This window comes from Loxodonta africana, chromosome 10 (assembly GCF_030014295.1).
Source record: "Loxodonta africana isolate mLoxAfr1 chromosome 10, mLoxAfr1.hap2, whole genome shotgun sequence".
NCBI classification, from domain to species: Eukaryota; Metazoa; Chordata; class Mammalia; order Proboscidea; family Elephantidae; genus Loxodonta; species Loxodonta africana.
The window spans coordinates 6,168,904-6,189,175 of record NC_087351.1 but is presented as its reverse complement, the minus strand read 5'-3'; the positions used below and the strand labels follow the sequence as shown (position 1 = coordinate 6,189,175).

The 20,272-nt window shown below is 45.7% G+C and overlaps 2 protein-coding genes across 2 annotated transcripts in view; one reads left to right on the top strand and one right to left on the bottom strand.

The window, feature by feature from the left end:
• Positions 1–1,692: 1,692 nt before the first annotated feature.
• On the top strand, positions 1,693–5,749 carry LOC135232557 (uncharacterized). Its single transcript, XM_064291956.1, has 2 exons — positions 1,693–1,758; positions 3,986–5,749. The coding sequence occupies exons 1-2, from the start codon at positions 1,693–1,695 to the stop codon at positions 5,747–5,749; spliced, it is 1,830 nt and encodes a 609-aa protein (XP_064148026.1).
• Positions 5,750–6,283: 534 nt separating this feature from the next.
• Positions 6,284–20,272, bottom strand: part of SHC4 (SHC adaptor protein 4) — a 247,411-nt gene continuing 233,422 nt past the window's right edge. Inside the window, exons 11-12 of the mRNA XM_003420135.3 lie at positions 12,301–12,554; positions 6,284–9,592 (exon numbers count right to left, since the gene is read on the bottom strand). Coding sequence (XP_003420183.1) covers positions 9,437–9,592; positions 12,301–12,554 — 410 coding nt within the window. The 3' untranslated portion in view covers positions 6,284–9,436. The remainder of the gene's footprint in view (positions 9,593–12,300; positions 12,555–20,272) is intronic.

Below are 20,272 nucleotides of genomic sequence, written 5' to 3'. Positions count from 1 at the left end.
GCCTGGAATTTCTTTTAGACAAGGTTTCTCATTGTGAATTCAGTTTTCTTAGATGTTATAGAGCTATTCGAATTATAGATCTTATATTGAGTGAATTGTGGTAGTTTGAGCTTTTTGAGGAACTGGCCCATTTTAGCTAAGCTGCCAGATTTGTGTGTGGAACTGTTTCTAGCATTCCCTTATTAATCTTTTGATGTCTGTAATATCTTTAACAATAACATCTGTCATTCCTGATATTCACAGTTCGGGTCTTCTACCTTTTTTTCTCTGTCTTGCTAGAGGTTTGTCGATTTTATTGATCTTTTCAGAGAGCTGACACTTTGTTTCATTGATTTCTCTCTATTGTTTTCAATTTCATTGATTTCTGGTCTTCTCTGTATTATTTCCTTCCTCCTGCTTCTTCAGGTTTATTTTGCGCTTCTTTTTCTAGGTTTCTAGGTTTTTGAAGTAGGAGCTTAGATTACTGACTTGAGACTTTTTCTTTTTCTAATGTATTTAGTGCTATAAATTTCCTTCTCAGCATTGCTTTAGCTGTGTCTCACAAAGTTTGAGATGCTGTATTTTCATTTTCAGTCAGTTCAGCGTACTTTTTTATTTTCCTTCAGACCTCCTCTTTGATCCATGGTTATTTAGAAGTGTTTATTTATTTAGAAGCTTATGTGTTTATTTAGAAGTGTGCTGTTTGTTTACAAGTATTTGAAGATTTTCGTTATCTTTCTGCTGTTGATTTCTAGTTTGATTCCATTGTGATCAGAGAACACACTGTGTAATGTCAGTTCGCTTAAGTTTGTTGAGATTTGTTTTACGGCCCAGAAATACAGTCTATCTTGGTATGTCCCATGGGTACCTGAAAAAAGAGCGTGAATTCTGCTCTTGTTGAGTGGAGTGTTCTGCAAGCACTAACCAGTCCTGTCAGTTGATGGTGTTGTTGGGTTCTTGCTGATCTTCTGTCTCATTGTTCTAGAGGGGTACTGAAGTCTCCAACTCCTGTGGATTTCTCTCTTTCTCCTGTAAGTTCTATCAGTTTTTGTTTCACATATTTTGCAGATCTGTTGTTTGATGCAGCATATTTAGGATTGCTCTGTCTTCTTGGTGGATTGACTCTTTTATCATTAAATAATGTCCCTCTCTGTCTCTGGTAACTTTCTCTGCTCTGAAGCCCTCTATCACAAAAAGTAAATTTACCCAGAAGAAAAAGATGTCATTCTCAGGGGGGTAAGTGAAGAGAGGTAAATGAAGGAACGCTCTCCCTTCACTTACTGGCTCAAAGAACAAGCAGCATTGTAATGCCTTTCCTCGAATGCATCCTTTAAGGAAATCTTCGTGGGCTAGGGTAGGTCCTGGTAATGGGACAGCAAGCAGGATGTCTGCTGCTTCCCGTTTCATTAACAGTGTATGTTCTATATCTCTGCCCTTCATTTGGACTTCCTATCGGCTAACAAATTAGTAGGTCACGAAGGTCCCAGAGAAGAACTGAATTAGGCCAGGCTGAGTTTGGATAAAGCTCTTGAGCCAAATGGAAAATGTTGTCCCTGAACATTGTCCTGCTGCTTCCCTGTCTTTACCTCTGTGTCCTTGGAAGTTATTCACTGGGACCAATGGCACAGTCGGATAGAGCTTCTTAAGGTGTTTAGACTTCACGGCAACCATCTTTCATCCTAAGCTAGGTGAGACAGCCCACGTCACGTCACCATGTGCTGCTGTCTGGCCATGGCGGACATTTGTCCAGCCCACTGTGATTTCCTGCTTGGCACCCCTGTGAGAGGTTGGTAATGGTCAGTCATCAGATGTCTGGGAACTAGTGAGGCCAGATCATCACAGTCCAGCCTCTCAGCATTGTCACTCCCTTTCTCTGCTCTTCGGTTAAGTTCCCAGCAAAAAACGGACGTCATTCTCAAAGGGGTAACTGAAGAGAGGTGTCATGGATTGAATTATGTCCCCCAAAAAATGTGTGTATCAATTGGCCTGGGTCATGATTCCCAGTACTGTGTGATTTTTCTATATGTTGTAAATCCCACCTCTATGATGTTATATATGATGTTATAGGGTTGCTATGAGTCGGAATCGACTTGATGGCAGTGGGTTTATGATGTCAATGAGGGTGGTTGGGCGTCAGTTGTGTTAGTAAGGCAGGACTCAATCTACGAGATTGGATTGTGTTTTAAGGCAATCTCTTGAGATATAAAAGATAGAAGAAGTGAGCAGAGAGACAGGGGGACTTCATACCACCAAGAAAGTGGCACCAGGAGCAGAGTGCATCCTCTGGACACAGGGTCCCTGCACCTAAGAAGCTCACTGACCAGGGGAAGATTGAGAACAAGGACCTTCCTCCAGAGCCCACACAGAGAGAAAGCCTTCCCCTGGAGCCGATGCCCTGAATTTGGACTTATAACGTACTAGACTGTGAGAAAATAAATTTCTCTTTGTTAAAGCCTCCACTTGTGGTATTTCTGTTACAGTAGCACTAGATGACAAAGAAGTAAATGAAGGGACATTTCCAGAATGCGGGCAGAATTAAGGAAATCAACTAGCAATGGTGAAAATCCATGGCCTAGTTGTAGGAACTGGAAACCCTGATAGCATAGTGGTTAAGAGCCACTGCTGCTAACCAAAAAGTCAGCGGTTTGAATCCACCAGGTGCTCCTTGGAAACCGTATGGGGCAGTTCTACCCTGCCCTATAGGGTCACTAGGAGTCGGAATCTACTTGACGGCAATGGGTTTGGTTTTCGGAAACCTTGGTGGCCTAGTGGTTCAGTGCTACAGCTGCTAACCAAGAGGTCGGCAGTTCGAATCCACCAGGTGCTCCTTGGAAATTCTATGGGGCAGTTCTACTCTGTCCTATAGGGTCACTATGAGTCGGAATCGACTCGATGGCAGTGGGTTTGGTTTGGGTTTGGTTAGTCATAGGAAAAACTGATTAGAAACTCTAGGCCTGAGGGGGCAAAGGGAGGAAGCAGAGTTATCAGAGGAGAGTTGTCGCTGTGGGAGAGACTCCGCCCAACAGGAGCTGTGGTTTCAGGTAGAGGAGCAGCCACCAGAGGTGGGACTTCCTTACCTTCAGGGTCCCTCACTTACAAGGGTCCCTGGCAATGTGTTTATATGCCCTCTCCTTTTTTTAATCTCCAAAATTAAGGTATTTTAACCACATTTGGTTAAAATCAGTGTCTCCCTCCACACCTACCTCCTATCTCCCCATTGTACCTGCTTCCATGTTGGGTAGCATTGCAAAGGCCACAAGCAATTCTGGGATATGCCTAATGGGAAGCTGAGCTGGCTGGCAACACATTTAGTTTAGATTTAGTGCAACAGATTTATGTAGTTTGCAATCACTTTTTTTTTCTGAGTATAGTTAATTTATTGTTCCTCGTCTTGTGGCAGAAACCCTGGTGGTGTAGTGGTTAAGTGTTACAGCTGCTGGCCAAAGGGTCGGCAGTTCAAATCCGCCAGGTACTCCTTGGAAACTCTATGGGGCAGTTCTACTGTGTCCTATAGGGTCACTATGAGTTAGAATTGACTCGATGGCACTGGGTTTGGTTTTTGGTTTCATCTTGTGGAAACCCTGGTGGTGTAGTGGTTAAGAGCTTGGCTGTAAACCAAATGGTTGGTGGTTCAAATTTACCAGCCACCCCTTGGAAACTCTATGGGGCAGTTCTTCTCCGTCCTATAGGGTCACTATGAGTCAGAATCGACTCGGCGGCAGTGAGTTTGGCTTTTTTTTTGGTCTTGTGTAGAAATGCTTCCAGAAATACACCTAACACCCACGTTCATACATCACTGTGTATTGATAATTTTTAATTTTACTAAAGAGGTTCCCCCCCAAAACTGTATATACTCCAGACCTCAGAAAACCTTGATCTGCTCTTCACAGCCACTGCCAACACCAGGGCTCAGTTGGAGTGAAGGGAGGGGAACACTGGCCAAACAGGCAAAAGTCAGAGGACTAGCGATCACCTATGATTCAGTCCAAAAGAACATACAATCCAGTTGCCACCGAGTCACTTCCGACTCACGGCGGCCCCACGTGCGTCAGCCCGGCCGCCACCGAGTCACTTCCGACTCTCGGCGGCCCCACGTGTGTTCGCCCGGTCCCCACCGAGTCACTTCCGACTCTCGGCGGCCCCACGTGTGTTCGCCCGGTCCCCACCGAGTCACTTCCGACTCTCGGCGGCCCCACGTGTGTTCGCCCGGTCCCCACCGAGTCACTTCCGACTCTCGGCGGCCCCACGTGTGTTCGCCCGGTCCCCACCGAGTCACTTCCGACTCTCGGCGGCCCCACGTGCGTTAGCCGGGTCCCCACCGAGTCACTTCCGACTCACAGCGGCCCCACGTGTGTTCGCCCGGTCCCCACCGAGTCACTTCCGACTCACAGCGGCCCCACGTGTGTTCGCCCGGTCCCCACCGAGTCACTTCCGACTCTCGGCGGCCCCACGTGTGTTCGCCCGGTCCCCACCGAGTCACTTCCGACTCACAGCGGCCCCACGTGTGTTCGCCCGGTCCCCACCGAGTCACTTCCGACTCACAGCGGCCCCACGTGTGTTCGCCCGGTCCCCACCGAGTCACTTCCGACTCTCGGCGGCCCCACGTGTGTTCGCCCGGTCCCCACCGAGTCACTTCCGACTCACAGCGGCCCCACGTGTGTTCGCCCGGTCCCCACCGAGTCACTTCCGACTCTCGGCGGCCCCACGTGTGTTCGCCCGGTCCCCACCGAGTCACTTCCGACTCACAGCGGCCCCACGTGTGTTCGCCCGGTCCCCACCGAGTCACTTCCGACTCACGGCGGCCCCACGTGCGTTAGCCGGGTCCCCACCGAGTCACTTCCGACTCTCGGCGGCCCCACGTGTGTTCGCCCGGTCCCCACCGAGTCACTTCCGACTCTCGGCGGCCCCACGTGTGTTCGCCCGGTCCCCACCGAGTCACTTCCGACTCACGGCGGCCCCACGTGTGTTCGCCCGGTCCCCACCGAGTCACTTCCGACTCTCGGCGGCCCCACGTGTGTTCGCCCGGTCCCCACCGAGTCACTTCCGACTCACGGCGGCCCCACGTGTGTTCGCCCGGTCCCCACCGAGTCACTTCCGACTCTCGGCGGCCCCACGTGTGTTCGCCCGGTCCCCACCGAGTCACTTCCGACTCTCGGCGGCCCCACGTGCGTCAACCCGGTCGCCACCGAGTCACTTCCGACTCTCGGCGGCCCCACGTGTGTTCGCCCGGTCCCCACCGAGTCACTTCCGACTCTCGGCGGCCCCACGTGTGTTCGCCCGGTCCCCACCGAGTCACTTCCGACTCTCGGCGGCCCCACGTGTGTTCGCCCGGTCCCCACCGAGTCACTTCCGACTCTCGGCGGCCCCACGTGTGTTCGCCCGGTCCCCACCGAGTCACTTCCGACTCACGGCGGCCCCACGTGCGTCAACCCGGTCCCCACCGAGTCACTTCCGACTCTCGGCGGCCCCACGTGCGTCAACCCGGTCGCCACCGAGTCACTTCCGACTCTCGGCGGCCCCACGTGTGTTCGCCCAGTCCCCACCGAGTCACTTCCGACTCTCGGCGGCCCCACGTGTGTTCGCCCGGTCCCCACCGAGTCACTTCCGACTCTCGGCGGCCCCACGTGTGTTCGCCCGGTCCCCACCGAGTCACTTCCGACTCTCGGCGGCCCCACGTGTGTTCGCCCGGTCCCCACCGAGTCACTTCCGACTCACGGCGGCCCGACGTGTGTTAGCCCAGGACTGCGCTCCACAGAGTTTCAGTGGTTGATTTTGTTGGAAGTGGGTCACCGGGCCTTTCTTCTGAAGCACCTCTGGGTGGACTTGAACCTTCAACCTTCTGGTTAGCAGCCATTTACTTAACCACTTGCACGGCCAGGGACATGACGCACAGGGGCCAAACACTGGGGCAGAGAGCAGAACAGGGAGGGTGGATGAGCAGATGGAGGCTAACTGGCACACTCCCCTCCAGGTCCTCCTCTGAGAAGCCTCAAGGGCCAAATGCCAGGCAGGAAAACCAACCGTTTCCGTTTTCGGCTGGTACTAATTTCTGGCGACTATGAATTCATGGTAACCAGATCCAGAAAGAGGAATCAGGAACGAAAGTGCCGACTAGGATCTGAAACTTGCCGGCAGGCTTGTCAGGCTGCTCCCTCAAAGCCCACACTAATGAGTCTGTCAATCCCATTAGTAAGACTACAGCAAACTATAGACAGAATAAGTGCCCGCCTTAGAACAAGGTGGGGTGAACCAACTAAGGAAAAAGCCCCTTCACCTGGTTGCTGTAAGACATGAGGCTCAGAAGATTAGAGAGACAATTCATATGCAGATGGCGTATGTCACAACTGTGTTTGGTCATTAAGAGATTATCTCACATTGTAATCGTTGTGGATCTACAATTCCAGTCACAAAGGGTGGCAGAGTCAGAGCCATTACTTTTCCATACGTAATTACAAGTGAGAAAATGGCATAGCTAGTAGACAGACTCACAAGAAACAGGAAGGCCAAGGAGTAAAGGTGTCTCTGTAAGACTGAAGTGTATTCAAAGTTGCTATTGAGCAAAGTAACCCACATTTCAAAATCAGGACTTAGTTGGTTTTTAACAATAGAAAGCTGGCATTTTTGCTGGGTTCCTGTCTGGTTACCTGAATCTCTGTACTTCCTCCTCTGCACATTGGCTTCACCTTTCTTGTTCACCTGAGCCATGTGATGCTTTTAGAAGCTTGAATACCTCAAAACCCTCTGCACTGGGGTGCCTGGTCTGCCCTGCAGATGCCCTCCCCACTCTTTTCCATCCTGCTCTGTGCCCGGGGTGCTCACCTTTGGCGCTGCATGAAGGAGCTCCCTTTCTCTCTGGCTTCAAGTTGCTTGGACCAGTGGGGAACCCTGGCAGGAGTCCAAAAAAAGGAGCAGAAAGAAGTCAGGCTTTTCATGCCCACAGTCTCCTCCATGTGGAGTCACCAGGGCTGATGGCATCCCTCCACTGCAGGCTGCAGCTCCTAAAGGTGGCCCTTCCACACAGCCCTCTCCAGATTCTGTACTGCCCCCTCTCCTTGCCCCCTCGCTGGCCCCAGGGCACGGCACTCTCCCTGCGGTTTCTCTGCACTCTGCCTACAACTTTGTCGACAGCCCTTTGTTAACTCACCTTGATTGACCCAATCTGAGTGAGCCATCCAGAAATGACTAATCCCAAATCCCAAACATCAGACATACACTGTCTATTGTCACAAAGCAATCGTCATTTATTTTTTTTTAATCATTTACAGGTATTTATATAGGCAAATGGATTTCCACTTTAAATAAGTAAAGGTAAGAATGTGAGATGAAAAATAGCATGCAGTCAGACATTTCTTTTTCTGTTTGGTTTTGTTTTCATTGCGTCTGTGGCATTTGTAACTGAAGTATTTGCTCAGCCAACCACTATACCCACTACAGTCAAATACTGACTGTCCTTGTGGCGTGCTCACATCACCTGTGCTCTGTGCATCTATTTGCTTTAGGAACTCTTTCTTGCTTCCCATTTTACACTCCGCCCAGCCCTGCCCTGTCTCTGATAAAGGCGCTTAGATTTCTGATCGATTTCTATCATCTATACCCATGCTGCTCCCTTTATTAGAACAGATAACCAAGAACGAAGGTGTGTGCAAAATTGAAAAATACATTATTTCCTAGTTGTATAAAAGGAAATAGGCCTATCTAAGAAATCAAAGCCGCAGAAGTAAAATAAAACCATAAACCTTGACATAAAAGTAGGTGTTCAGTGTGCTTGATTTCTGTCCAAAAGATGTTCTCTGTATTTTATTTAAAACTTAGTAAATATATCACAGTTACAAAGATTCAGTTGTACCTACAAAGCCAGATAAAATGGAGGTAAGGCAACTGTCCAGGAAACTCGGGATTAAGCAACACTCTGTGGTGATGGCCATAACTCTGCGTGCAAAGGCAGGTAAGGACTGAAGCAGTGCTGTGCCCGTCAAAACAACAAAGCCCACCTTACTACCATATCTATATATCCCAAAACATCAGTGTTTCACACTGAAAGGACTGGGGGCTAAACTGTCTGAATGTAGATCTCAGCTGGGCCATTCATTCCATGACTGCTGGTAAGACTGAAGAAAACAACTGAATTTCCATCTTTACTATTCAGACTAGTTACTGGCATCAACCCCTCAGATACAGAAAACTTGCTGTTTTGTAGACCCAAAACATGTTAGGGCTGGAATGGACCTCTGAATTCACCCAGCCCAGCTCCATCATTGTATAGATAAGGAAACTGGAATCTAGAAGATTCAGCAGCTTGCTTAAGGTCACACTGATGAGACCCAAAGCCCAAGCCTACTGAGCCCAGTGCTTTTCCCTACACAGTGCTTAATTACACCATCAGTTTATGGTTGGGTCTACGTGTGGCAATCTCTCCAACGGTTTCATTCAGTATGTGTTCTCCCTTCTGCGTTTTGTCTGATCATATCTAGAAAAGGCGCTGAGGATAAATGTAAGTGGGGGACTATGATGCAGTGGTAGCTGGTCAAGAAGATGATTCCCTATACATCCAATCCATACTTTCAATAAGAATGGAACTAATTTGGATGTTCAGTATGAAGAGCACTGCCTTTGTTTCCCAGCTTTTAAATCCATGCACTCATGAAGTTGTTCTGGAGGAGAGAAGGCGGAGAAACAGGAGGAAATCAGAAATAACTGATAAATTTGGCCCGTTCAGCGGCATTCGAACAGTCTCCATAGCAAAGACTGAGAAACAGCAGGCCAGAGAATCTGGGCCCCACCCCTTTAACCAGCAAATGGGAGAGACCAATGCTTTTAATGGTTTCTGATTTGATTCCACTAGCAAAGGCACAGTCCATATTCAACGCCAAAATTATTTTAACATTGCCTTGAAAGTGCTACTAAACAGAAAATGCAATAAAGTCAAGCAAATGGCTTCTTATTTTTTGTTGCAAGGAAATTTTTTTTTTTTTTTGGCAAATGGTTCTATAGTATAGAACATGAAGACACTTAGAACTAATCTCCTTGATATGAAAATGCCCCCAAATATTGAGTTGAAAGGCACGTACCACTACCCCAGCAGTTCATTCACGTTGTCTTGAGCATGTGAAGGTTTACTTGTGCTTTTAGCTTATTATCAATGCAGTGTGACCTTAAAAAGTGACATCCGTGCGTACATATAATTTCTTTCCAAATGGGCCAATCCTCATCCTGTTTCTGGTTTTTACTTTCTGAAGATCAACTTTTGTTAGTTCTTTGTTTCATAAAGGACCTAGTCCACAATGGTCTTGGAAAGACACACTTCACAGTTCGTGCTCTATTTTATCCAGAAACAATGTCCAAGTTATCTTTGTCTCCTAACACAAATCAGAGAAACAAAGTTCAAGTTTTCTTTGTGACCTGACATGACACAAAGTAGTGTTTCTTGAAATATCAGGATGATGGTACTTCCATATTGTCATTTGTTGGAATCCAAAAGTCCTGGATTACTATCTTTTCTCACTGGTTGTTTAAGGCTTACTTCACTTCCAGAAGAGATGATTGGCAAACTGTTATCCATGTGGTATCTGATAAGGTGGCCGACATTATCGAATATATGATCTTTGGTCCTCACCTTGAAAAGGAAATACAAATGTATTTAGGTTAAATAATAATACCCACTGCCATCCAGTTGATTCCAACTCATAGCGAACCTATAGGACAGAGTAGAACTGCCCCATTCAGACTAGTTACCAAGGAGTACCTGGTGGATTCGAACTAGGGACCTTTTGGTTAGCAGCTATAGCTCTTAACCACTACGCCACGAGGGTTTCCTAAATAATAACAGCTCTCTTGAAAAATGTGAAACAATCAGGGGAAAAAACCCAGACATATCACTGAATAAAGAAAAGTACTTTTCAACACTGTGTCCCTTATGAAACAATTTTCTCATTCCCCGTTACTTTTTTAAAGCAACCATCTATACAGAAAATGGTAAAACACTTGTCATCTAAGCCAAGCTTGCAATCAGTCTCTTTGCTATTCTGTTGTTTGGTATAGTCTATCATTTCATCATGTCATAAATATTTCACTGGTTTGTAAACAAGCACGAATCCCAGGATTACAATTACATCCCATCAGAAGGAGTGCTTCTATAATCCTCCGTCTCTGTAGGACATAAGCCCGTCCAGAGTCTACTTTTCCCCCTCCAAGACACCTCCTCAGCCCTTTCTAAAGGGAATCTTGTCCCCTTCCTGCAGACTTCACTGTAGCTTGCTCACAAATGTTTGTTGTGCAGAACTTCTTGCCTCTGTGCCAAAGCAACTTGGCTTCCCTCAGGCCCTGCCTTCTCTGCTGACATTTCTCCCGGTGCTACCGCGTGCGTCCCACGCACAGGCAGAAGGTGCTGCTGTCCACCGTGATTCCACCAGCTCACCACATCTTAGCGCCTGTTCGGAGTGTGGTTGCGGATGTTCAGGAGAGGGAAGGGGTGCAGCCAGGGGGCAGCTCGTCATGCGGTTCTGCGAGCTACTCCCCTACCAGGGATTCTTTGAGTTCTGTCTACATATGGGTTTTTAGTACATTAACAACACACACACTGAAATAATTGGCAAAATTTGAATATGGACTATGAATTAGATGATGGTATTGTATCGATGCTGAATGTCCTTATTTTGATCCTTGTACTATGACTATGTACAAGAATATCCTTTTCCCAACACACACTAAAGTATTTAAGAGGTAAAGGGCATAGTATCTCCAGCTCACTCTTGAATGGCCCTAAACCCTGAAGATGCTTTTCTCTCCCCCACCTCATGCCCAAAGCACATCAAATCAGCTGACCAGTACTGCCCGTCTCTGCTCTGAATTCCAGCTCCCCCTGCCCTCCTCTTTGTACTTCTCCTGCCTCCATCCACCTTCAGACCTTCTCTATTTTTACCTGGAAGCCCCTCATTGCTTTTTCTGTCCCTTGTTATTCCCACTCTCTAACCAGGCCTGTACAAATATCGAGTTAATCTTCCTAGTACAGAGATCCGTAAACTGACTGCTCTCTGGTCAATTACTCCACAAAGGCAGTTGACTTTTCTGGGGAGGGATGGGGGAGCGTTGACCCATAGAGTACTTTTTAAGTATTCTGAATTAATAACCAAAATTAATAACAGGGCAAATTCATGTAAGACTCTGGTTTTGTGGCTTCTTTGGAAAAATCAAATCTGGCCATGATGGGTCTCAACCCTACATGGCAGCACCTGGCTGGAGCAGGGTAGTGACTGTGCCCTTGGACATGACACGCACTCTCCAGCTCGTCACAGCCCAGCCCACCCCATCCCACCCCACCCTATGCTCACTCCCCTTGCCCGGCTTCACCCATCTACATTACCATACGAGCCTGGCCCTGCAGACATTTGTGGCTACGGCCCCTCTCACACAGGCTTTGATTACATCATCCCCCCGCCCAACACTGCCAATCCTTCCCCACTGTTAGCAAATCAGGCACTTCCATCTACATCCCCACCCCACACGATGGCTCCAACCTACCTTCCCAGGATCATTTTCGGCAACAGGTACCCTATGCTCCAGCCGTAGACGCTGATCTTCTCTTCTACTGCTCTGCCTGCTCTGGGCACACTATGCTCCAAACACCCTCCTTTTGAAACTCTTTCCTCTGTTTAGGTTTATCTTGTCTGCCAGATCCTGCAATGAGCTTTTCGGTTTATCTCACCTAGAGTAATCTCTCTATCCTGAGAAACACCATAACACTTTGGCTGAACTGCTCCTATCTCAATCAGCCTTACGTTATAACTATGAAATGATCTGTTTTATGGAATTATAAACACCCCAGAGTGAAGACTATGTGTGTGGTACTGAGCAGCAGTCCGCTGTGAATCTCTGTACTTCCCTGTAGTACATACTCACTTGATCTGTAGAACTGGATTAAACAGGACAGAAGAGGCTGTCTTCCACCTGATACCCAGGATAGCTTCCTACTCAGACCCCTCCAATAGCCTCTAGTTAGTACTTCCTGCTCTAGCTGGAAGCCTCAAGAAAAAGCAAGCCCTTAACCCTGAACGGAAACCCTGGTGGTGTAGCAGTTAAAAGCTACAGCTGCTAACCAAAAGGTCAGCAGTTCGAATCCACCAGGCGCTCCTTGGAAACTCTAAGAGGCAGTTCTACCCTGTCCTGTAGAGTGGCTATGAGTCAGAATCAACTCGATGGCAACAGTTTTGGTTTTGGTTTGGTTTTAGCCTCGAATGCTCTTCAACACCAGGTTTTAGGTCAGTCACGCAGAGTATCCCTAACGGAGAACACCCTGTACAGCCTGTAACAGGAGGCCAACCATACCTTGCCTTCAGGATCCACCAGGAGAAGATGTTTTGCCTGGCCTCCCTGCAGTCCACTCAGCACATATTGGCCAGGGGATGTTGCACTCTCTCGAACCAAAAAGTCCCCATCCTTTACCAAGAGGCTCTCTGCTGCCTTCCTGCTCAGCTTGCCGTGGTAGCAGTCTTCATTTCGCAGCTGCTGCTTAATTTGTGGCAAAGAACATGTGCCAGCAGACTGGGCTGTGGCGCCTGGCTGGACAGTTGCCGGTGCCTCTGAGGTCAGGACACAAAAGAGACACAGCACCAAGTTACCTCTTCATTCATTCATTCTGCAAATGTAACTTTAGGCCCTACTGTGTGTCAGGCACTGTTTAAATGATGCCTTTGCTAGAACAAATGAGGTTTTTGTTTTCAGAAATTTTATCAGGCTCTAACTTAATGGTAGATTCAAACACTGCCTTTGGCTTCTGTTACCAAGAAAGGCTTGCTCAAGTGCAGGAGTTTTCCTTTCAGGTGAGAAATGCAACTGACCCATAAAAACTGGTTTTATAACTGCAGAGAGAGGATCTTTATGTCCCAGAGGCTGTGTGTTAAAGGGGCTTGATGGTGTACCTGGATTACAGATAACTGCTAACAATGTTCCTGAACTCCCTGAAAGTACCTACTGTACCTAGGGGCTGGGCTATGCCCACTTTTAGCATTTCACGTTTTTATAAACCAAATTACTAATGAACTTCTAGAGATTCTTCCAGCCCAAAACTTCAAAGCTATGCTGAATCTCACAGCATAACTATTAAATGACCGCTCTGTTGTTTGTGTCAGCCATCTGCCTGGACAAAACAAAGTTGACCGGATAAAAGAAGGTTAAAAACAGCAGAGAGGTGTGGCCTGAGGCAGGTCCACAAGGCTCTGCAGGACGAATAGGTGCTGTCCAGCGCTGGGGATAAGGGGTGCATCCAGGAAGGGCTTAATAATATTGATAGCCACAGTGACAACTACTGTGTGTTGTTTGGTGATGTCAAGTCGATTCCGACTCATAGCGACCCCACGTGACAGAACAGAACTGTCCCAGAGGGTTTGCTTGTCTGTAATCTTTACAGAAGCAGGTTGCCAGGTCTTTTTCCCGTAGAGCTGCAGGGTATAATTGTTGTGTCACCGAGGCTCCCATTTACTGCGTATGATGTTGTTGTCGTTAGTTGCTGCCAATTCCAACTCACGTTGACCTCAAGTATGCAGAGTAGAACTGCTCCATGGGGTTTTCAAATCTGTGACCTGTTGGAAGCAGATTGCCAGGCCTTACTTCCAAGGCATCTCTGGGCGGGCTTGAACCGCCAACCTTCTATTTAGTAGTCTAGTGCTTAAACATCTGTGCCATCCGGAGACAGGCACTGCCAAACACTTTACATACATTTTAGCTCCTTTAAGTATCAAAACTAGGCATGCAAGGTATCATGGATTAAATTATGTCCCCCCAAAAATTCGTTTATCAATTGGGCTGGGCCATTGTATGGTTTTTCCTATATGTTCTAAATCCCACCTCTATGATGTTAATAAGGGAGGATGGGCAGCAGTTGTGTTAGTAAGGCAGGACTCAACCTGCAGAATTGGATTGTATCTTGAGGCAATCTCTTGAGATATAAAAGATAGAAGCAAGAAGAGAAACAGGGGGACCTCATACCACCAAGAAAGCAGCACCAGGAGCAGAGCACGTCCTTTGGACACAGGGTCGCTGTGCCTGAGAAGCTCATCGACCAGGGGAAGATTGAGGACAAGGACCTTCCTCCAGAGCCGACAGAGAGAGAAAGCCTTCCCCTGGAGCCAACACCCTGAATTTGGACGTGTGACCTACTAGACTATGAGAAAATAAACTTTTCTTTGTTAAAGCCATCCACTGGTGCTAGATGACTAAGACACGAGGACTCAGATTTAAAGCGTTAAATGACTTAACCCAAACATGGACCTGGGATTTGACACCCGATCTATCTGGCCTTAAAGCCCAGATCCTTAATCACCACACTCTAATGCCCTTGCCTTGGATGTGAGAAACTCTTCACTTCCAAAACTGGTCTAGCCTCCTTATTTCTGCAAAACTCAAAAGGTCTCCAGTGTATAGGCAAGGCTAACAGAATGATGGGGCCCTGGCGGCTCAGTGGTTTAGAGCTGGGCTGCCAACCAAAAGGTCGGCAGTTCAAATTCACCAGCCGCTCCTGGGAAACCCTATGGAGCAGTTCTACTCTGTCCTCTAGGATCAATGAGAGTCAGAATTCACACCACAGCAAAGGGTTTGGTTTTGCTTTTTATCAGACACATAGCACGTCCAGAATAAATAAAATTCTTGCACATGAAGCCAGGTAAGAGTTGTGTGCTTACTATGGCAAAGGTATCACAAAAACAGCTACAGAAACCAACTTACGTCTTTTTAAATGCAAAGGAGAGTTCACACATCCTTACGCAAGGGTCTTTTCACAAATGAACAATTCTCTTGCCTCTGAGTTTTGTAACTTATGCTCTATGTTTAATATGGCAAATTTACCAGGAAAAGAACCACAGAAACCAGTTTTCATCTTTTTAAATACAAAGAAGTGGTCCCATGTCCTCACGCAAGGGTCTTTTCAGAAATGAGATATCCTTTTGGTTGGGCTTTACGACTTACACATGGCCATCCCAGGAACTCACGGGTGGAGGCGACCAAGGCCCTGGAGCCCATCACCCGACTCTCCCATTAATGTGTTAGAGTTCTGTCCCAGCGTAAAACTCCTCTCTGCATACCACATTTATGACACAGCATTCACAAATACATCTGTGAAAAAATATCTGTGGCCTCTGCTAATTGCTGGAAATTTTCTAAAATCAGGTCTTTCTACTGATGCCAGCAAAAACTGGAGGAGCCGTGTCCAGGTTTGGCCTCAGTGCTGCGAGATTTCAGGCACAATAGAGAACTTCCTAAGTGCAGTTCTCCACGTGTCAGTGTGTGTGTGAGAGATAGGGGGACAGTGCTGGAGGGGGGGATACGTGTGTGTATGTGGGGGGACAGCGCTGGGGGGATACGTGTGTGTGAGAGAGGGGGACAGTGCTGGGGCGGATACGTGTGAGTGTGTGGGGGGACAGCACTGGGGGGCATACGTGTGTGAGAAAGAGAGCGGGACAGTGCTGGGGGGGATACGTGTGTATGGGTAGGTGTGTGTGTGAAGGGGGACAGCACTGGGGGATACGTGTGTGTGGGTGTACACGTCTTAGATCATGATAGCTCTTGGTTTATTCTGAGATTATAGTGAAGAGCTTTTGGATGAGGACAAAACAAAGGAAAAACAGACATTATATCATCTTGAAATGAGGCAAGAGATCGTCAGCCAGCCAGAGCATATGGACAATGTTTTCCTAACACAGTTCCCCAAATTACTGGCACAAGGCAAGACACACTGCGCTGGGAGCTTTCAGTCATCCAAGCATTTTCTGAAAATCTAACTCTGCTGAAAGATAGATAGTTTTCTTATTTTAAAAGTTATACATGCAAATTTTTCAAAATCTGGGAACCAAAGAAAAATAAAGGAAAGAAAATTAATCACCTATGGTCTCATTACCAAATGAAACTACTGTTAACTTTGAGGTGCATTATCTATTACGTTGGCCCTTTTTTTAATGGAAAGTTGATTTAGAGAAAGATGGTCAGAATCTACTGTTTTTATATATAATATTAAATAAATTGTTGACCTGGTTTAATGATATTTTCTCAGAAGTAATGAAGGTAAAGGAAGCAACAAGAAAGGCCACTCTTGATTTAATTGAGGCCACTGTAAAAGTGATAAGACCTAGAAAAGACAGGAATCATGTCATCTTAAAGTTCCTATTAGCATATATTACGATACATTGTTCACAATCAGAACTTCAGGAAAGCGTAGGATGGATACGTATCATCCTATATCCATCCTATCAGCAAACTCTCTAAATGGGGGACTATGTCTTAAGGAAGAGAAAAAATTGTAACATGCAAAATTTGGATTAGACAATTGCAAATAATACCAATGAGGAAGGAAAGACGAGGCATTTAAAGGTACCAAAGTGAACTGTGAAGTCAGCATATTGATTAACTCAATTTTTAAAAAAGCACATGTAAAAGGATGTTTATTATAATACTGATTATAAGTTGTCCCTCAGCATCTGTGGGGATTGGCTCCAGGATCCTCAAGTCCCTTACATAAAATGGTGTAGTACTGGCACATAACCTACGCACACCCTCCCGTATACTTTATTTCATCTCTAAATTACTTATAATACCTAATACAATGTAAATGTTGTTATACGGCATTGATTAGGGATTAATGACAAGAAAAAAGTCTGTACATGTTCAGTACGGACACAACCATTGTATGGTGCACACAACGCAAGCAGCGAATGAACGATGAGAGCTGGCGAGGGACTGAGGATCTGTGGAACGGCGGGAGGCTGCACCAGGGGATGCCGGCACGGCAGTTCGTTTGTGTCCACGCAGCCTCGTGCTCTGTGTGCGGCAAACCCAACTTTTGCTTTTTGGAATGCCCCTGTTTTTCTTTTCAAAATACTTTCCATCCTGCAGTTGGTTCAATCTGCAGATGCGGAACCTGGGAATACGGAGGGCTGACTGTATCAGCAAATAAATGGAATAAATTGCGATGTAACATGGATAAGGGGTCAGCTATGTACATTATGATGCAGCCATACAATAGTATTCTATGCGGAAACTGAAAATAAAGAAAATGGAGCAATTTAAATGACTGGTTCTCCATCTTCGGAACAAATCAAATTTGTCACCAGGCCAATCTCTGAACCCAACAAGCTTCAACATTTTATGAAAAGCAGTTTTTCTTTATTTTTCAGCTGATTGTGGGCTTTTGGCTTATTTTACTTTTATTTATTTATGTTCCTGTTTATGCACTAATATGACGAGATTTCTAAAACAGAAGAGCAAGTGTAGAAGCACCCGAAGAATCAGGTCTAGCAGGGGGTTATCACATGCTTCCATTTATTTTTAAAAGGTGATAGAAAAACAATTATCTATACATTAAAATTCTGGAAGGAATCAGAAGAAACTTGTACCATCTAGGGAGCTGGACAGGAGATGAGCGCATGGGAAGGAACTTTTTTTTTCTTCTCATTTTATACCATTTTTACTATTTAGATTCTTTCCATACTTACACTACTTTTTTTTTTTTTTGGTGTACAGCTTACATTTTTTTCTTAACAATGTATCATAGATATTTCCCCCAGGTACGTAGATAACACCTTTTTTTTTTTTTAATAAATAATTTTAAAGCAAACGCCAAAGATCTTGTCATGATGTCCATACATATTTCAATATGCATCTCTAAAATCAAGGATATTTTCTTATTTGAAACAACATTTGTATTACTTTCAAACTAAAAATAGTTCATAGAATTAAAAATACACCCTAAAGTCTGGTTAGCCAGATGACTAAGAAAAGAAATTCTCATGGATATCCGAGTGGCAGAAAGGTATACAAGTAGTAGAGAGAGTGAGTGGTCTACCAGTAACTTGTCTCTCTCTTATTGCATTACACAGCTGTAAACTTTAGCTGGGCACACAGCTAGAGCAGCCTTTCTCGCCTTCCATGATACTAGATGTGTTCACATGTCCAAGGCCTCCAATAGTAGGACAGAAGTGTCATTCCTTCACTGTCATCGCTTTAGAGGCATGCATGTGCACTCACCTGTCCTCCTTCTCTTCCCATCAGCTGAATACAGATGTGATGGTGAGAGCCTGATCCGCCACCTTGGGCCAGAAATGGAAGCCTCATGTCGAGAATGGCAAAGTAGACCTATCAGTCCTGGACCACCAACCTCTAGTTTATTAGGCAAACCCAGACCAAACCAAACCCGGTGCCGTCGAGTCGATTCTGACTCATAGCAACCCTATAGGACAGAGTAGAACTATCCCATAGAGTTTCCAGGGAGCACCTGGCGGATTCAAACTGCCGACCCTTTGGTTAGCAGCCATAGCACTTAACCACTACACCACCAGTTTATTAGGCAAAAGAAATAAATTTCAGTCCTTTCTTACACCACAGTATTTTTTTGGTTCTGTATCACAACTTAGAAATGAGCTAATAATAAACCAATACAAAATTAGCTAGTAACCAGGGCTCCTTTAGATGGTACCAGAACTAATGAAACCCTGGTGGCGTAGTTGTTAAGAGCTACGGCTGCTAACCAAAAGGTCTGCAGTTTGAATCCACCAGGCACTCCTTGGAAACTCTATGGGGCAGTTCTACTCTGTCGTTTGGGGTCACTCTGAGTCAGAATCCACTGGATAGCAATGGGTGTGGTTTTTTGTTTTGGGTGTTTGGTGAGTACAGAGAGCATGTCAGAACTTTTCCTTTGTAGGCAGGGTAAACTGAGGAACCCTGAGGGCAAGCTTGAGAGCTAGAAGGCAAGTGTCCTTGGATTTGTTTTGCTTTGTCTTGTTTTACTGAACAGACCAGTAAGAGTTTGTCTGGTAAGGGAGGATAAGTGTGCCTAAAGAGGCTACAGAGGGATTTTGAGAGAAGGAAGGAAGGAAATAGGCAGGAACATTGAGATGAATAAAGGTCAAAGGGGTATTTAGAACATTTTGCAGAGAAGCATGTGTAAAGTTACCCCTCTTCCGTATCTTTACTAAATTTCCTTAAATTAACATTTTTTACCAGTGCTTCTGGAGTTGGATTTAAGTTTGGGGGTGGAGGGGGGTGGGAACAATGGCAGGCTGAAATCAGCCTCAAGGGGACAGCAAGAGGCCCAGGAAGGTTATGATACTTTGAATCCCAAGAGAAACTAAAGAGTGAGACGGTTGTTGTTGTTGGGTGCTGTCAAGTAGATTACAGCCCCTTGTGACAGTAGAGCTGCCTCACAGCGTTTTCTAGGCTGTAACATTTCAGGGAGCAGATCACCATGTCTTTCTCCTGTGGAGCTGCTGGACAGATTCAAACCACCAACCTTTCAGTTAGCAGCCAAGCACTTAACCACTGCGCCACCAAGGCTCCTATGGAAAATAAAGAGTGAACAGTGGTGTCACTAGGCTTGGTGTCACCCAGTATGGGAACTCATGGTATCACCCCCTGACTGGTGCTAACTACCACAATATTGTAGCTAAAACACCAGAAATTTTGACAAAATCAGTGACTATAAAAACACGAGCAGCAATGAAAAGAGCAGCGTCTGCTTGCAGCGCATGCAGACAAAACCCCGTGATTTGAAGTGTCATTGTAATTGGGTGATAATCACAGCTCTGACCAGAGCACATTAGAAGGTTCAAAAAGTAAATCGGCATAGACTTTTTAGCCTTGTAGCTGTATTGATACATGTAAGTTGAACACAGGGAAGGTTTTTTGTTGTTATAACTAACTACAAGGATATTTTTATAAAAAATAATAAATTTCTGCTGAAACACTGCACAAAAAATTCTATATACAGTCATTTTGGTGTCACCCCCTCTGACAGTGTCACCCGGTATGGTTTGCACCCCTTGAAGCCTCCTAGTGACACCACTGAGAAGTGAGCAGGTACAGGGAGCCTAAATTATTAAACATGTTGCCACCAAGGCAGGGAGACAGAGAAAGGGTAAAAAAAAGAGAAGACTAGAGTTGGTGAAAACATTTTGACATCATGATTTTGGCTAGACCAGGCCTTATTATTGACTTTTAACTGATAGTACAAATTTGTTGTTATGAATTAATCTTATCTTTTCATATTATTGAATTGTCTGTGAAAAAGGCGAAGTTTCTTTGCTTGAGTTATAAAGGTTTTTTTTTTTTTTTTTTTTTTTAACACTGAAGACTTGATTATAAAGAAACTGGAGAGGCCCCGGATAAATAAAGCATAACTGAAAAAGAAGAAGAAAAAAGTGGGAGGTCTCACTCTACCTGATTTTAGAACCTATTACACCACCACAGTTGTCAAAACAGCCTGGTACTGATACAAGAACAGATACACAGACCAATGGAACACAATTGAGAATCCAGA

Coding starts and splice junctions, on each gene's coding strand:
- LOC135232557 (XM_064291956.1), top strand. CDS start 1,693: ATGTGCTGCTGTCTGGCCATGGCGGACATTTGTCCAGCCCACTGTGAT. Junction 1,759..3,985: donor ATTTCCTGCTTGGCACCCCT/GTGAGAGGTTGG, acceptor CATACAATCCAG/TTGCCACCGAGTCACTTCCG.